The sequence below is a fragment of the Procambarus clarkii genome, chromosome 57, assembly GCF_040958095.1.
Source record: "Procambarus clarkii isolate CNS0578487 chromosome 57, FALCON_Pclarkii_2.0, whole genome shotgun sequence".
Classification (NCBI taxonomy): domain Eukaryota; kingdom Metazoa; phylum Arthropoda; class Malacostraca; order Decapoda; family Cambaridae; genus Procambarus; species Procambarus clarkii.
Window position 1 is genome coordinate 14,756,100 of NC_091206.1, and position 18,789 is coordinate 14,774,888.

The window sequence follows — 18,789 nt, forward strand, 5'->3', positions numbered from 1 at the left end:
TAGTAAAGATCTGGGGAGCCAGATTCACGCCAAAGGGCAAAACCTTGAAGCAGTAAGTCTGATGCCCCAAATGCACCTTGGTGTGAATAGGGAGATGCCAGTACATGTCATTGAGGTTCAGGAACATCATCCAAGAATCTGCCTGCAACACAAGGCTAATCAGGGGGTAAAATGGTTATGTGGAAGGTCCAACAAGAAATGAAGCTGTTCAATCCTGAGAGGATGAAAATGTACCATAGGTCTGCTGAATTTCGGGGACTGGGAACAACTGGGATACCCACTGAAGATTGTCTCGATCATACCAGAATCCAACCACGTCGCAATGTCAGCACAGAACTGAGAGAAGAATACTTCAGAACCAAGACCCTGAACCTAACAGAAGGGAAAGGGAACAAGACCCTGGAAAACAACTGGTAAGCCCAAGATTTATGGGATAGGAAACTCTCAAAATTAGCCAGACATCCCCTACAGTGTTGTGAAAGGGGCAAACGGTGAAAAGGCTAGTGCACAGCCTTTTCAAAACTCAAGCAGAATAACCTATTCTCAATGCGTAATTTGATGACAAGCTGAGATAACTTCACCCAAAGGAAACGCAAGAGCCAAGGAATTCGACTGCATGAGATTTGCCTCCCGACTAACAGGTGAGGCTGCACCCCCTACTGGACTGCCTCATTCTCAGACACTTCCAAACAAGTATGGGAAGATCAGACCGAGGGCAAACTACAGTACACCAACAGAGGGAGGAGTAGGAGGGGTAAGCTAAGAGCAGGTAGAATTTACCAACCCCTCCAACTCTGGGTCCCTAAACACCTAAAGGGCCAACTTTGGGACATCCATTCAAGTATCAAGCCATGAACCACAAATGAGGGAAATGTGAGCCTACAGGGCATGCAGGCTCATGTAGGCAGTCAGCACGACTTGTCATGCTGGCTGCATGATAAGTCTCCTGCCTTGAGGCAGGCACATATAAAACAGACCCAACGAATTCAAATGCTGCATGTCTAAGGGTCGAAGGGATTACTGACCCAACAAACAGCTTGGCAGAAACAGAAGAAATGATTGTCGGCGTATAGCAAAGCAGACGAGCACTCTTCAAACTCGCATGAAGCGAGTGTGTGGTGCAGCCTGCAGGATGAGCATGACTACTAGGGAGCATCAGTGGAATTCTGTATAAACAAGCATGAAACCCCTAGTGTACCCTAAAAGCTTACAATGTAGACTGAATGCTTTATGAGAGAATAAACAAAATTATGAAAGGTGGTTTTTGGGGTCCAAGCTATTAAAAGATATACTTTATACAAGATAAAATATTTAAACAATTTGCATTAAGTATATACGGTATTTCACCTTTTGAATACTAAAAAATATTTGTCTTGCATAATAATTTCCTCACGCACAATCGTCAAACATCAACATTCAAACCCAACTGCTGTTTTTTACTTACTTGACACGTCCAGTTGTTGCAGATCTTGAGTGGGAACGAGATGCTTTAAGCTGATTTAGACGGTCTCCTTGTGACATGCCATTGATTATACGTGTTTCTGAATCCTTGGCATTAGTGTTACTGTTGGCTACATCCTGTGAAATATTTCATTTGTCATATTATTTGTACTATAATTTCAGGAATACATGGATGTGAATAAAGCTAGGTGGAAAAAGTTTAAGAGTGATTGACATCACTGATTGATTCAATGATTGACATCTTTGTACATGAGAATTCATGAAGAATACTTGTCAAGTTTTATGAAGCAGGGAAAGATGGTTATTCTTAATACTATTTAACATGACAAATAAAATGAAAATGAAAAATGTTCAACTTTCTTTTCCTATCCTGGTCACTTACCTCCCACTACCAAATGCCTCTTTCCATTATGTGAAATGGGAAGTGGGGCAATATGATGATGATATTCATGTCGGTATAAAACATTAAACTTATATATATTATTCAAACACACAAATAGATATAAGTACTGTATTCAAATAAAAAAGAAACAATATATACAAGTATATATTCAAAACATAGCCGCAGAGCATTGTGACACTGCATCATTCATGGTACACGAGAGGCTCATTTTTTCCCTCTTTCAATGCAGGTATCTCCATCAATACCCAGCGTAGGTTCCAAATTACTATTCCAGCAGTCCAATCTCTGCTTGTCATCCTGATTGATAATTTGATCAGTCAGGCTGTTGATGAAATAAACTCACAATCTAATATAATCACAGGGTTCAGAGCAGGGTACTCCTGCCTCTCACAATGCCAAGTTGATTGACAGTTGAGAGGCAAGACCAAAGAGCCAGAGCTGAATCCTGCAAGCACAACTAGGCGAGTACAATTACCATTCTTAGGTACAATTACCACAACTAGGTGAGGTACACCTAGTACACCTAGTGAGCTTACTACACACAGGCAACATGTGGCTACATGCAAAAACAAAGAGGTCCAACTGAAGAATAATAAACAAGGTAAATATTCACTAGAAAACCTTGTTCAACACATTCCTGGTAAGCCAGAAGATAGGCATATGGTTAGTTTTAATATGGTGTTAGTGCCTCCCTCTGGTGGTAGCCAGTCATAATGACTTGGCACTTTCTCGTAATACTGTAGTTCTCTTCTCTGGTGGTGGCCACTTACTATTTAGCTAGGGCGCAGCTTGACAGTTATGATCCAAAGTTGTGCCAGCAAAAGCCTTAGTTTTGTGTAATGAACTTTTTGTTCACAGTCTGGGGTAGAGCAGTATGACCCAATGAGGACAGTTTGAAATGTTTTCCATTGTGCCAGCATCGACCTTAGACCTGCTCCAAGTCAAATCCTAATCAGAGGAAAGTAGGTCCTTGCCCAAAGAAACAATTAAGTGGTATAGCCCAGAAAGAAATACATGCACAATTAATACAAATATGATCAATAACCAATAGAAAAAATAACTTGTTAAAATTATTTTACCTCGATGTATTTCTCATGGTTGTCGGTGTGAGAGGTATGATCATCTAGCTTCAGGGTATCTACTCCACTCAGCACCACCTGGACATTCTCTTCACGGTCAGCTGCCTCATCAGATGAGTTGCCGTTAAGCTGGAATGAATGTGAATTGTACTTGTCAGCAATTGAAAAAATGAAAGTCTGCAAAAACACATTAAAAATCATCAGTGTGAAAAGGATCCTGATATGTGTGTATTAAAAATGGGTGATGACATAACATTTAAAACAGCCATAAAGATATGATTCCCTGTTAAGATACTAAGGTTCATTTTATGCAGGTTACACAGTGCAAGTTCAAGTCAAATTTTATGTGGACAATACACTGCCTATTTTTTATTTTTAATGAAAAACAGGTTTAGGCCACAGCACAAGTTTCTCCACAAGGCTCTATGACCATGCTAACCTTTCATTTTCTTAAGCCCTCTTAAACCCCTTTCCCACCATTTCTTTCATATATATAGTTCCACTATCCCATCTCAAGATATTAGTAATCTACCATTTAGTCCTCTTACTTCACCAATGTACATCCATCTCGTTAACTACTTTTTTCACCCCTTTCACCCGTACAATATCTCTCATACATATCCTCCTTTCATTCCTTCTATACCAATCCCTGCAATAACAAATTCATAGATGCTACAATTTCCTTATTTATCCTCCTCTGCTCCACTGGTCTTATTAAATGCCCTACACTCATTCCAAAACATGTTACTGCCTTTTCTTGACATCTGAACCTGTTAAGATCTTAAATATTTAATTTCATCTATTAATAATGTCATTCTGCACATTTGTCAACACAGATAACGCCCCCTTTAATCTTCGACTGCATAAAATGGCAATTTAAGTTTAGAGAATTCACATACTAAAGATGAGTGGCGCTGCCCAATAAACTCGCCCCTAGGGGCAAAATTTAATTTAATACTAAAAATTTGAACTTACCTGCTGCTTCTGAATATGATTCTTGCAGTTATTTTTGTTTTGGTTATTTCGCATGTTAGCAACATGCTCACGATAAGCAATGCTGTATATACCAAACTGGCATTTCTTGTTTAGGTTCTGGTTTTTATTACGTCCCCGAAATATATCGCCTTCAAGCCATAATGATGACTGCTTGCTGTATCGGAAGAAATATATATATTCTGTATATTTTTTTTTATCAGACACATGATATTGAGGATAATTATTTATAACTGAAAAGTATTTTATACAAATATTTGTTCATTATATTCATATTTTCCCCTCAATGCTAAATCAGTACCAAGAGTAACAGTACACAAACTTTTCCTTAAAGTATTGAATTCTAAGATCTATTATATAAAATTGTAAAATGTCTTCATAACTTACGAGGTAAGCCATTGTTGCTGACCACCAATGATAGAGCCCGGTCGACATATGCGCAACCAAGCAATAATTTCAGCAGCAGTAAATCGGAAATGTTTCATTATATAACATCCAATGAGGGAACCAGTTCGACCTAATCCAGCTGAAAGACGAAAGTAGAATTACATTATCACAATGAAAGTCACTGTACTCTTATAATACATACTGTACTCTCTTAAGAGATCATACAGGGACCAACAGATGTGATCACTTAGGAGATCATATCTGTTGGTGTAGCAACCTCATCTCCCCAAAAAAAAATTTGCCCTGGTAAAGAAACTGGAGCCTAGAGATATTTTAAACAATACTGTAAAGTTAAGAAAATTTCCAAGCTTATAATACATGTCTAAGAAAACTATAAGAACACCAGACAAAAGGAAAGCAAGAAACCTTTTCAAATTGTAGTGATGCACATAATACTCTCTACACATATATACAAAATTTTCCACCCTCTGAAAATGTATTAAAAGTATAAAAGTAGCTTTATATAGTATTTACCCCCAAGGGAATACACTTGACGATTTTAGGTTCATCAAAAAACAATTTTAAAATCTGAGTAAGCGACAAAATTAAACTATTATATTGTATGTTGTAAGCCAAAATCTTATTTAGAAAACATGAAATGATAAATACTGTATACAGTGCAAAAGGAATTTCAGACAATACCTTTGCAATGGACTGCAATACCGCCTTCCGTATTTTCACAAACTCGCAGAAACTCTCTCATAATGTCATCTGATGGGCAGGAACCATCAATAAAGTACATGTCATAATGCTCAAAGCCAGCATTCTTAAACCGAGCAGCATCGTAAATCTTCTTATTGAGTCTGACAATGCTGGTGACATTGTGCTTGCGAAAGTAACTGAAGTATGTTTCAGGCGAGTGCAGAGTATAACCATTCTTGATTTTACTTTCTGCATGGGGTCCACAGAAGGCCAAGAATTTTCCAGGCATGATCCAGTTGAAATCTCCATTTTGCACTTTCTATTTAATAAAAAAAATTAGCAATAAATACATAGAATAGTTTTTTTTATAATACAGTATATTCCAAATGAACATACTATTTCCATGACATTCCATATAAACAATGAACTCTAATAAAACAAATGGAGGAAATTTACAGATACAGTGCAGTAATTATCAATCTCACCTCATAATATTCATACTCGTCTACATCGAAGTCTTCAAAATTGAAGAAACCAAGCTTGAAGGCTTTGTCAATAGCTTGTAGGCAGTCAAGCAATGTTAGATGATATGTTGACATCCCGTAAGCTGCATCGCGAAATGGACAAAATGGTGGACTGTTGCCACCAATCAGGGGTTTATAAGCCTCCTCAGGAGTCTTCTTTAAGTAGACAATCTAAAATAAAAAAAAAAAAGAGCTTTAATATATATATATTTTTTCAGAGATGGATGATACTGATTTTCCCCTTATGTCTTCTAGTTGTGTTTAGATGATTCTTTTTTTAATTATAACTAAGTATGTTTTCATCATAGCTTATCAAGAGAGGTGTAGCTTGACTTAATTTCTTTAGTGGTGTCTAATTTATTTAAAGATGACCAAACAGATGGGCACCAAAACAAACATTTACAATTAACATTATATATTCTCCACAGATCATGGAGTGATACCAAAGTAATTTGTGCGAAAAAGCCATACCCGAAGGCAGGATAATGATAAGCTGGAGGTGGCAAAATTCTGTGTTAGTATTTAGTGATCAATGACTACGGGAAAGTGAAATTTGATGCCCTTCTTCCTAACTTTTTATGCCCCAGCAGGGGCATAAAAAGCCCACCATACCTGCATACTGTATACCCAAGATGGAGAACACCCTCCCTCTTCCCACCAGCTCCCTCCATCACACCTACTGTACATATATACCAAGCAAATAACAAATACAGTACTGTATAATGTCAGGCAGGAAAATGCTACGATGGATTATGAGAACCTACAAATCTAGATATCCTATTAATTGCTTGATACTCACTTCAACTTCCAGAGCACAAGAAATTGCTGAAATGGAGGGATTTACTTTGATGAGAAAAGTACTTTTTATCACATCTGAAGGGGTTCTGTGCCTTTTTCGTCACATTTGAATAGGCTATCTTGAGATGATTTTGGGGCTTTTTTTTTTTTTTAGTGTCCCCGCGGCCCGGTCCTCGACCAGGCCTCCACCCCCAGGAAGCAGCCCATGACAGCTGACTAACACCCAGGTACCTATTTTACTGCTAGGTAACAGGGGCATAGGGTGAAAGAAACTTTCCCCATTGTTTCTCACCGGCGCCCAGGATCGAACCCGGGACCACAGGATCACAAGTCCAGCGTGCTGTCCGCTCGGCCGACTGGCTCCCTATGGGCTATGTCATCTTGCAACCCGTTCTCGCAAATTTAATAAATCAATATTGACTTATTAAATATGTGCATAGGTGACATACTTAACATAATAGATACCCTTAAAAAGATTCATAGAAAACACCGACCTTACCTAACCTTGTTAGTATCTTAAGATAAGCATCTTATTGCTTCGTAATTACAATTATTACCTAACCTATAATAGGTATAGGTTAAGTAATAATTTTAATTACGAAGGAATAAGATGCTTATCTTAAGATACTAACAAGGTTAGGTAAGGTCGGTGTTTTCTATGAATCTTTTTAAGGGTATCTATTATGTTTAGTATATCACCTATGCACGTAGTTAATAAGTCAATATTGACTTTACGAATTTGCGAGAACGGGTTGCATCTTTTCATCAAGTCCGAATGGGCTCTGCGTTTTTTGTCATATTTGAAGGAGTTCTGTTACTTTTTCATCAAGTATGAACAGGTTCTGTGGCTTTTTTGTCACATATGAATGGGTTATGTTACTTTTTCATCAAGTCTGAACAGGTTGTATGCCTTTTTCATCACACTTGAATAGGTTATGTTATTTTTCATCACGTTTGAATGTATTAACATTTACAGTACTTAATATAAGAAGGAACAGAACCAGTTTAAACGTGATGAAAAGTAACATAACCCGTTCATATATGACAAAAAAGGCGCATAATCTGTTCAGACGATGAAAAGGCAGCGTAACCTGTACAAATAATACAAATAAGGCACAGAAATGGTTCAGAAATTTACGGGCTATTCATGCCCGTGCCACCTCTTGGGTGGCTTAATCTTTATCAATCGGTTCAGAATTGATGAAAAAAGTAACAACCATATAGGGATCACATAATTGGTTCATGACTGACAGGATTAGAGTTACAGTTTTCAGACAGGGCGTGACTTTGGGCATTTCCTTAAACCTGATGCATCTGTTCATCTAGCAGTAAATAGGTACCTGGGAGTTAGTCAACCACTGTTGGGTTCATTCTAAAGAATGTATCGTGTACCTGAAGAAAGTACCTTGGAGGATCTCCAACAAGCTTCATGTCCCCGACATGAAGTAAAACCATACTGTATACACTACTCTTTATACAGGAAGACAAGCTAGTGATGTTAAAAATGCCTCACGTTTCCAGACTCTCGGTTAAGTTACTCTCTGATTCGGCAAACAAAACCTTACTGGAGTAATAACCATATTTACACCCGACAACCATTCAGAATTGTTTATACTGCACACAACGGCTAAACAGCACACACAAAATTATAAAAATGAGACGAAAGTCACAATTTAGGATATTATGAGAATCGATTACATAGTAGTTTCTATTAAAATTTTGCATGATATTAGAAGACCCTAATTTGGATCAGGATTGTGGCAGACCAAAATTGACATTGTATTTTACAAGATTTTTGCCGATTCCGGTTTGAATGAGGATTTGAGAGAATTAGCATCGATGAAGCAACCTTCAACATGCAAGATACACGCAACATCTACAGCTGCCATGCAATCTATTGCAGATCCATGATAACTAAGCTTCAGAATGGTGTCCTGCACGGAAAGCCCATCCACGTGATGCGAATGAAATTTAAAAACAAGTTCCTTAATTTAAAGCCAGTAGTCAAAAACTAGGTATCTTCCATCTAGCAATAAAGAACTTTTCAAACAGGAAATTGTGGACAAAAATCATAAAATTTCATACTAGCTTTCAACAAAGCTGTCAAAGTATGAAACAGTTTATCGTGCCACGACAAATATCTAATACAAGGCCACCATACTTGTGTAAGTCATCTTTAGTGAGGTGGAATACTATTTTCTCTGAAGTTAGCTCCACCGACGGAGAAAAGAAATAAAAGGAAAAAACATACTTTACTGCCCAACACAATAGCGTGACGCCACCCACAACAAAAATTAACGTAGCTATACAAACCTTTTCACTCGCTATTCTTTTATTTGGTTATCTTATTAGTTTGTTTGCACACGCGTGCATAAGCGCATAAACGCCCATGTATGTATGTAATGTATTCACCTGGCTGTGTTTGCTGTATAGAACTTTAGCTCTTCTCTCGAGAGAGTTTTCTCAAGAGTTCTACTCCCCGAGCCCAGACTGAGGGAGTATGTAGTAAGCCTTAAATACTAGCTCTTTTAGTTCACTAGTATTACATTTATGACATTTTCACTCGCATCACCGTGACTCGCCTGACTTACTAACCTCTATTGGAGTCTATCCAATCCCTGCTTACACGATCTCTTGATGCTCATTAAAATATTATAAGTTATGAACCCCTTTCCTCTGTTATTTACATTGTAATTATTTACTTTTTAGGATAGATCAATGAAAAAGCCTAATGCTGTGAATAAAAATGCACTGAACAGTGCATAATCTTGGAATAGGAGAAAATTAATTTAGTTTAATGCGTATATATAATTAAAAGGTTATAAAGAGGGTGATAATCAACTTGTCCTGGTTACCTTGAGACGGTTTCGGGGCTTAGTGTCCCCGCTGCCCAGTCGGCGACCTTACCCTGGTGGTAATCGCTTCAAAGCCCCTAAGCAGTTGGTACTCCGTTAATACAGTTCATTATTCTCAAACGTCAACCATGAAATTAAAACACTAAGTAAACCCCTAGAATTTCATTTACAGAAAAGCAAATTCTTCAGACCGACTCAAATTAAACACCCCAGAAGTGACTCGAACCCATACTGCCAGGAGCACTATGCAACTGGTGTACAGGAGACCTTAACAACTCTACCATCACGACCGTACAAAGGAACTCCGCACCCCAGAGTCACTTCTGGGGTGTGGAATTTTCAGTTATATATGTTATATATTATATATGCCCGGGGACCATTCAGGCTTGTTCGCATTTGTGTTGCTCACGTGGCCTCAAAAAATTAGATAATTTGATCAAATACTGCCTTGAGATGATTTCGGGGCTTAGCGTTCCCGCGGCCCGGTCCTCGACCAGGCCTCCTTTTTGTTACACACCCCCAGGAAGCAGTCCGTAGCAGCTGTTTAACTCCCAGGTACCATTTACTGCTAGGTAACAGGGGCATCAGGGCGAAAGAAACTCTGCCCATTTGTTTCCGCCTCCACCAGGGATCGAACCCGGAACCTCAGGACTACGAATCTGAAGAGCTGCCCACTTAGCTGGGTGTCCCCTCAAGCTAAGCTCGAGGTGTCCCGTCTTCCCAGCACTATCACGCAACTCTTTAAAACTGCTGACCGTATTGACCTCCACCACTTTGCGTGAGTAAATTTTCTTATATTTCTTTGGCAGTTTTCCTTAATTAGCTTAAATTTATGACCTCTTATTCTTGAAGTTCCAGGTCAGAGGAATTCTTCCTTTGAGAGTGAGTGAGTGAGTGAATCTCTTATTCGTTATGACGTTCTGGTTGCCTGAAGGGTCTGTCCTTCACATGAATGATGCAAGATGGTAATGCTGAGAGAGACGCGCCAGTGTCAATGTTGTTGATTTGGCAAGACCTGATTTTTTTTTTTTAGACTTGATACACTTGGCTGTAATGTTATGTTGACGGCGACAGCTGATCGCTGCTGTTCTTTGATGCGATGGTGAAGGGTATTTTGAGGGTGATGTGTGTGTGATTTTATTATATATTATATATAATATATATATATATAGTATATATATATATATATAGTATATATATATATATATATATATATATATATATATATATATATATATATATATATATATATATATATATATATACACACACACATATATATATATATATATATATATATACACACACACATATATATATATACACGCGATATGTATATATATATCGCGTGTATGGTGAGTCAAGATAAGAATCAAGTTTATGACACTGATGAGGGTGAAGACAAATGTATAATGGTGGTCGTTAACAAGGAAGGAGCAGACGAAAGGAAGGAGCAGACGAAATAATGAAGGGGGTAACGGACATCAGACAACTTCCTTCGTCGTCTTCATCCCGTCCATCAAGCTACTCGATTGAATACCCTTTCTCACCTCCTAACCCCCCAGCATCTTACAAGTCAACATCAAACGAAAACAATCACAAACGCCCACGTAAAAGCAAGTGATGACTGTACACGGGCTCGCCACTTCCTAGCTGCGCAATTCCGGGACACTTTTTACACAATGACGACTTTTTATTCCAGCTGTGAGTGGCGGAAATTGCAATGGGATGCAGGTGAAGGCATGAGACCTTGAACCATAACTGGAAGGTTCACACTGGCGTATCACTCGCCCAGCTACGATCCAGCACACTTAACTAGGCTGGACAGAGTGCCCACCCTCCGCTGCTTCTCTCGTACCTCAGATCAAGTTCCTGCATAACAATAGTGACAGTAAATACAGCGAGACTGAGCACCTGTAGTGCGCCCCATCACAACACACAATATTACCACAACAACCTCCATTCATCCGCAAAGGTTATCCCTATAATTTTGCATTATATTAAATCGCATTATCCCTACCACTTAAAACTTTGTATACATCGTGCTCTGTCGACCCGGAGGGCAGCCGAGTGTGGTTTGTGACTCATTTTTTAATCATAGAATCTGAGCAGCCTAAGAGTAGGATGAGGCCTGCTACCCTGTTTCACCACGGGGCCCTTGTTCATGTTAAGAAGAGATATGTGTACCTAACTAAAGTTAGATGAATATTATATTTATTAGATGCCAATGACCTCATTCTTACGGTCTCTGATAAATTGTTAATCTATCAATTGAAGTCGATTCGATTAGTACGTTTTCTGTTTAGATAGAAAGTTGTAATCTTTACGCAATGGCAAATCGCGACAAAAGGCTGGATCTTTATTAAATAATTAGATGCTAGGAGAAGAATGTAACCTGATAAAAATAAATTGTAATTAGACAAGACTATCACAGACGATCAAAGGTCTCCAAGTACATCACGCAATACAAACCTCATGAATATCCGCCTCCCCCCCCCCCCCGCCCCACCTCCACGAAAAAGACACTTCCTTTTCCCTGCTCTAAACACATTGCAAGATGTGGACAAACAGAAAAAGTGAGTGTGGTTGTTGATGATTAATGAATGATTGTTGAATGAATGAATGATTGTTGATGATTGATGATTAATGTTGATGACTAATGAAGCCACCCAAAAGGTGGCACGGGCATGAATAGCCCGTAAGTGGTGGCCCTTTTGAGCCATTACCAGTATCAAAAGATGATACTGGAGATCTGTGGAAGAGCAAATGCACCCTGCGTGACGGGATATGTCTCCCGGACCAAATGGTGACCAAATGGTGTGTGGTTGTTGGTCTACCTACCTTGATATAGGTTGGTAGGTGTGATTGGAGTAGGAAGGGGGGGGGGGGTGTAGACACATAGTGGTAGTATAGTTTTCTTAGGTATGAGTGTGTGTGTGTGTGGGGGGGGGGGGGGGTGGCTGTGTGTACTCGCCTAGTTGTGTTTGCGGGGGTAGACTACCCTGACACGAAAAAATTCTTTCTAACGTCTCTGTGGCTCCATCTGGGTGTGTGGGTGGCTCTGAGTGTGTGTGTACTCACCTAGGTGAGTACAAGTGCTGTACAGTGCTCTGTGTGTGTGTGTGTGTGTGTGTGTGTGTGTGTAGTGTATTATTGTGTAGTGTAGTGTAAGGGTGTGGCTGTGGGAAAGTTTATAATGTGGCGTGATTGGATTGGAATGATTGGTGGTCGTGGAGGTTGTGGGAAGTTTCCCAGACAAATCACATATTCTAGGAAACATAATAATGAATCCAAGATTTCAGAATTATTAACTAATAATATATAATATCCGTATTACAAACCATAAAATGAACAATACGTCCTGGTGCACATCTTCATTCAAAGGATAAATACAAAAAAAATGCTCCAACGTGCGTGTCAACTAAGCATCACATACCAGGACATGGTAACAATAATACCTGATTGATACCTGCTTGATGGGGTTCTGGGAGTTCTTCTACTCCCCGAGGCCAGGCTTGACTTGAGAGAGTTTGGTCCACTAGGCTGTTGCTTGGAGCGGCCTGCAGGCCCACATATACTTGCTTGGTGGGGTTCTGGGAGTTGTTCTACTCCCCAAGCCCGGCTCGAGGCCAGGCTTGACTTTTGAGAGTTTGGTTCACCAGGCTGTTGCTTGGAGCGGCCCGCAGGCCCACATACCCACCACAGCCCGGTTGGTCCGGCACTCCTTTGAGGAATAAATCTAGTTTCCTCTTGAAGATGTCCACGGTTGTTCCGGCAATAACAATCATAGTATTACCAGCACCCAGTACGGAAACATGACCATTTCTTGGTACCGACACATTGAAGGTGTCGTGAGAGTGAAGGGTGATTTTACTACGTGAAACTGCAAGTGGAGCCGCCGAAAAACCAGTACCCGTCAACCGCCCCCCCCCCCCCCACATTACAACCTGCTCACCACACACACAAAACTGGTACTACCAGTAACTACCACCCTAACAATGGTATTGTAGCAAAACAGTAGACAAAGCCAGCAATGAACAATACCCCCCCCCAAACCATTCCCGCAACAGCCCATGATTACTATTATGAAAGATTGTGAACCCGCTGACTGGCACTGGCACGGCACCACAATTGTTTTTGGCATACCTGCATTATCACCACCACCTTTTGTTCTTTTAGTTTTCTCAACGGACCAACCATAGGGCCATTCAGCATGATGGTGCATTCCTACAATAAGACTATTATCACCACCATTCAGAGTTTAAAACATCAAAGATAAGCAAGAGGCTATCTTTACCCGAGCAACAATGTGAGGCAAACTGTTTAGTAGAGTGTATGAGGCTGGGGAGTAAGGAAGCCGCACCTCCACCTGGGATGTTAGGCACGGCAAAAGAACTTGCCGGAATGTAGTGTGGACTCTGCCAAGAGCGCTAACCCTGACCCACTCAGACCCTAGTGCAGTAACCCCGGGTTTCACTTTATTATTTTTCTCTCTCTTACCGTAGACAATAAGAGATACCTACCATTTCATCTGTATAATCTATCTGGTTGACCAGACCACACACTAGAAGGTGAAGGGACGACGACGTTTCGGTCCGTCCTGGACCATTCTCAAGTCGTACTTGTAGTACTTGTAGAGTACTATGTTTATCATATCTATAGTAACTGTTTTATTTAGGTACTTTGATTGCTTTAGGATGAGTTGAATTAATTTAAGTTGGATGAAATTAGCTGGGGTGAGGCAAGTGTGGAGGGGATAGAACTCAACGGGCCTGCCCCCAGTCATAACAAATTATTATATATATTCCAAACAAAAATTATTAACATATAACTAGATGAGGTGCCCCCCCTTCCCCCCTCTGCTCTCATCTCCTCCCCTCTCCGACCGTTAGAAAGAAGGGAGCCAAGAGATGGAGCTAGACTTTACAAGATAGACCCAGTACAGGTTGCTAAGTGCACAGGCACGCGTAAGAGGTCAACAAGAGAGCAGATAAGATGTACTCACAGAATAAGAGGCGATGAGGAAGGCAGCATTGGCTCTCTTCTGCGGGTCAAGGTTCGTGTAGTGAACGATCTTCTTCTTTGCCAGCGACAGAGACTGAAACAAGGGAAACATTTATTATCATTTATGAGGTTTTACATAAATAATGAAACTGAACAGATACGAGTGAGTGAAAGGGAGAGAGACGTGTACTCAGATTTATTGCATTTGTTCCTCTTACGCTGAAATAGATCTTGCTGATCTTAATCCCTTCAGCTCATTTATGTCTTCTTGTAACCGTTCTTCTATATTTCTCTATATGTGCTATTTGTCAACTCTATGCCGTCCCCCCTTACCTTAAACGCTATCATATACTGGTTGATACCTGGTTGATGGGGTTCTGGGAGTTCTTCTACTCCCCAAGCCCGGCCCGAGGCCAGACTTGATTTGTGAGAGTTTGGTCCACTTGGAGCGGCCCGCAGGCCCACATACCCACCACAGCCCGGTTGGTCCGGCATTCTTGGAGGAAACAATCTAGGTTCCTCTTGAAGATGATGATGTTGTTCCGGCAATATTTCTTATGCTCGCTGGGAGGGTAATATCTCCACTCTAGTATGTTTTAATTGTATTAAGAGGCTGGACGCTGACCTTTCAGTATTATTTACGTATAATCTATGCAGATTCTAGAGTTGTTCTATTCCCCAAGCCTGGCCGGATGCTAGGTTAGTTTGGCGATGACATGATTTGTAAGACGATTTGCTTGCAGGGAAACCGAGGCGTAAATGTCATATCACTGAATTTCTGGGGGTGGTATTCGTGTGTAGAATAGTTTGTACGGACTGTAGTGTGGTGTGGCATGGTAGGGTGGAGAAGATGTGGCACAGGTGTGGCACAGATGGTGAGGCACAGATGGTGAGGCACAGATGGTGAGGCACAGAAGGTGTGGCATGGTAGGGTGGAGATGGTGAGGCACAGATGGTGTGGCACGGCAGGAAAGGGAGGGACGTTGATGTGGTAAGAGCAGGTCAACGCCACCATATGAGAGTACCAGATGACCTTCCCAGTCCAAGTTCTCTAAAGTGGGTCATAGAGCGGAGCTCCATCACCCCAACTATGCCCGTCATCATACACAGCGCCTAGGAGTTGTAGCCCATAGGACCCGGGGCTCGCTTCTCTACCTAGGCAGAAACAAATAGTTTCTTTAATGTGATGCACCTGTTTGCCAACAGGTACCTGGGAGTTAGACGGCCGCTACGGGCTGTATCCTGATGTGTGCGTATGAGTGAGAGAAATAATATATGTAATCTTGAGGTTATCTTGAGATGATTTCGGGGCTTTTTAGTGTCCCCGCGGCCCGGTCCTCGACCAGGCCTCCACCCCCAGGAAGCAGCCCGTGACAACTAACACCCAGGTACCTATTTTACTGCTAGGTAATAGGGGCATAGGGTGAAAGAAACTCTGCCCATTGTTTCTCGCCGGCGCCCGGGATCGAACCCGGGACCACAGGATCACAAGTCCAGTGTGTTGTCCGCTCGGTCGACCGGCTCCCTACTTCCACCTGTCGCTGGGCTTGTGGATCATCTCCCCTGACCACCCCCACCCACACAATTTTTCATATACCAGACAAAGGGCGACACATACATGCCTTAGTCACCAGGCTCACCATAGCCCGCGCTTCTTGCCCCGCTCCTGTGCCAGGTAAGTTACGGGCTCACCATAGCCCGCGCTTCTTGCCCCGCCCCTGTGCCAGGTAAGTTACGGGCTCACCATAGCCCGCGCTTCTTGCCCCGCCCCTGTGCCAGGTAAGTTACGGGCTCACCATAGCCCGCGCTTCTTGCCCCGCTCCTGTGCCAGGTAAGTTACGGGCTCACCATAGCCCATAGCTGAATCTATGACAACAACAACATGCCTTAGTGGCACAGAAAGACACCTCCTTTGTACACATTGTGTGTGTGTGTCTCAGAGGCGCTCTTGGATGAAGGCAAGCTGGCTCAACGTGTCAGGTGGCCCCGCAGGCTACCAATTACACACACGGGGAAAGCTTCCCAGCTTGCCTCTATCTTCACGACGCAATTTTTACGACGAATAACAATAACCAACAAGCTGGCCTCCTCTCAGCGGCCTGTGGTCCTATTCCTTTTATGGTAGCCAATATTTATGCCAGTAAATAGAACTCATGCTAATTACGACATCCGGTCATAAATCGTGCAGACAAGAAAATTACAGCCAGTAAGTTGCTCGACCACTTCTTGAGTTGCTGTCCTTTTAGAGAGAAGGTGGGAGGGGAGGCGGGCACGAAGCCGCTGGGGGCTGGTGCTAGTGTACAGTGGGACTGACACACTGTCGAGGTGCCTCCCAGGTGCCCTGCCTGACAAGCCCCCCCCCCCCCCCCCCGCGAGTGAGAGCGGTGGGAGGGGGAGCGCGCGAGGAGTACTTGCGCTGGCGGGAGAGAGCTGCGGGGGGCGACGAAGGGCGGAAGATAACCTTGGCGCCGCCGTCATGTACCTAACCTGCTCACTCGCACACAAAAACTTGCTGATGCTGGTTATGGTAGACCAGGTCGCTGTCACCGCCGACACCCCCGCACCCCTACACTGCGCATACCACTTGACTCACCTTACAATGCTCTATCTCACTAAAATTAGGCATTTCTCGGTCGCAGGCAAGATCAAGGAAGGTATCATATCCTTGTGCGGCCTGGGCGCATGGTATAGCGTGTGTGATACGGATATTTAAGTGTTGGGTGGAAAGGCTTTGGTTTGCCCGGGATTGATTGATTGATCAAGATTAAGCCACCCAAAAGGTGGCACGGGCATGACTAGCCCGTAAGTGGTGGCCCTTTTGAGCCATTACCAGTCTCAAGAGATGATACTGGAGATCTGTGGAGGTGCGACTGCACCCTGCGTGACGGGAGATGTTTCCCGTGTTTGCCCGGGGGTCGAGCAGGGAAGTTGAGGTGCCCTAGTGCTCCTCACAGATTACCTTGGCTCTCACCGGCACTTGCTGCCTCATTCCTATATACTCGACCACATGTACCTTCCATTGTCTTACGGTGTACATTTCCTTAATTAAACCTTCAATTTATCTTCATATCTGACATATTGTAGATGAAACAAACTATAGTACTGTATATCATTTATACACGACACAAAGATTTTCATGAAAACAGACAATATAGAGGACGCACCAAACCTCAAAACAGGCATAAATTTGTTCTTTCAAAGGGCCACAGAAAATAACATGAGGTTTAATAAAGACAAGTTCCAACTCCTGTGCTAAGAAAAGTAACTGTCAGGACTGCAAGAAAAATGACAGGTTGGATAACAGGAACCTTTCAAACGAGAGATGCCAAACCAATGTTGCTACTTAAGACAGTGTACTCTGTACCTTACCTTGAGGTGCTTCCGGGGCTCAGCGTCCCCGCGGCCCGGTCGTCGACCAGGCCTCCTGGTTGCAACAGGTACATGGTATAGGGTGGAGTATTATTCCACACTAACAGTCCCCATTTAACGCTAGGGGAAATTGCTGTTCTGGAGAACATGCAGACTGTTTACTGCTCGAATCCACTCGATAAAACATTAAATTATTGCTAACACTTAAAATATTTCAATCTGAATTCTTTAGAGTGCAAGCGAAAGTCTTGGACTCGTGGGAAACTTCCCATGAGTCCAGGAGGCATGGCATTAAGTACAAATTTGTGGCACTGATATTCAAAGGAACAATAGATACGAAAAGAAGCAATAATATTAACATTAAGGGGCTGATCCTTTTCAATACTGCCTATAAGGTGCATAACTAACAGACCACTCACGATGTTCAAGAGAGAACACTTTATGAACAACTCCAAAGGATAACTGATCAACTGGGCTGTGATTCCTACGTCGGACTGCGAACAGCTGCGTCTAACAGCCTGATGGACTAGACAACTAACAAGGACGCCTGGTCAGAGACAGGGCCACGAAGACATTTATCCCGGAACAAACACAAGGTATGACAGACAAGTGTATATAAAGGCTTAAGAGTGAACCAAACACCGAGGATAAGGGTGAGACAAACGATCATAAAGAGGATAAGAGTGGTGGTATTGATTTGACTCTTTACCCGCCTACTACTTCCCCTCTATCCCTCTCTTATTCACGTTAAGTCGACAAACAGCTGTTTGGAAGCTACGGAAATTTGTCCAGTATGGATGTTTAACAGGGCTTCTTGTGTGCTGCCACGTCAGATATTTTTATGCCACGATATTTCAGTGAACGTGGATATGAGCTCTCTTAATAATGTGTACAGAGAGATTACAAGCCTGTTGATCCTGTCCCCCAAAACAAGCCATAGCCAATGAAACTTCTCCGTACACTGAAGGGAAAATTTCATTTCGGTGCGCTAACTCACCTTCCTTTCTTCTTTACATCTAGAGTATGATCTCTCGCTTTATTTCCTGAATGCTGAAAGAGGCTGTCAATGTTAAAACCTTGTGTGTGGTAATCATGTCTCCGCTGGTTACATTTTTCAAGTTACAAATTTAATTATATTTGGCTGCAATGATAACGTGGTTCTGCCGCTTCTGGAAGCAACCTTGCGGCAAATTAATATAACATTTCATTTCATT

The 18,789-nt window shown here is 41.9% G+C and overlaps 1 protein-coding gene across 3 annotated transcripts in view; it reads right to left on the reverse strand.

Annotated features, from left to right (window-relative positions):
* LOC123745023 (dual specificity protein phosphatase CDC14A) overlaps window positions 1-18,789 on the reverse strand; it is a 111,844-nt gene that overhangs the window by 15,841 nt on the left and 77,214 nt on the right. For all 3 annotated transcript variants that reach the window (XM_045725272.2, XM_045725273.2, XM_045725271.2), the window contains exons 3-9: window positions 14,208-14,300; window positions 5,511-5,720; window positions 5,026-5,344; window positions 4,324-4,462; window positions 3,919-4,093; window positions 2,944-3,072; window positions 1,445-1,578 (exon numbers count right to left, since the gene is read on the reverse strand). In XM_045725272.2, coding sequence (XP_045581228.1) covers window positions 1,445-1,578; window positions 2,944-3,072; window positions 3,919-4,093; window positions 4,324-4,462; window positions 5,026-5,344; window positions 5,511-5,720; window positions 14,208-14,300 — 1,199 coding nt within the window. The remainder of the gene's footprint in view (window positions 1-1,444; window positions 1,579-2,943; window positions 3,073-3,918; window positions 4,094-4,323; window positions 4,463-5,025; window positions 5,345-5,510; window positions 5,721-14,207; window positions 14,301-18,789) is intronic.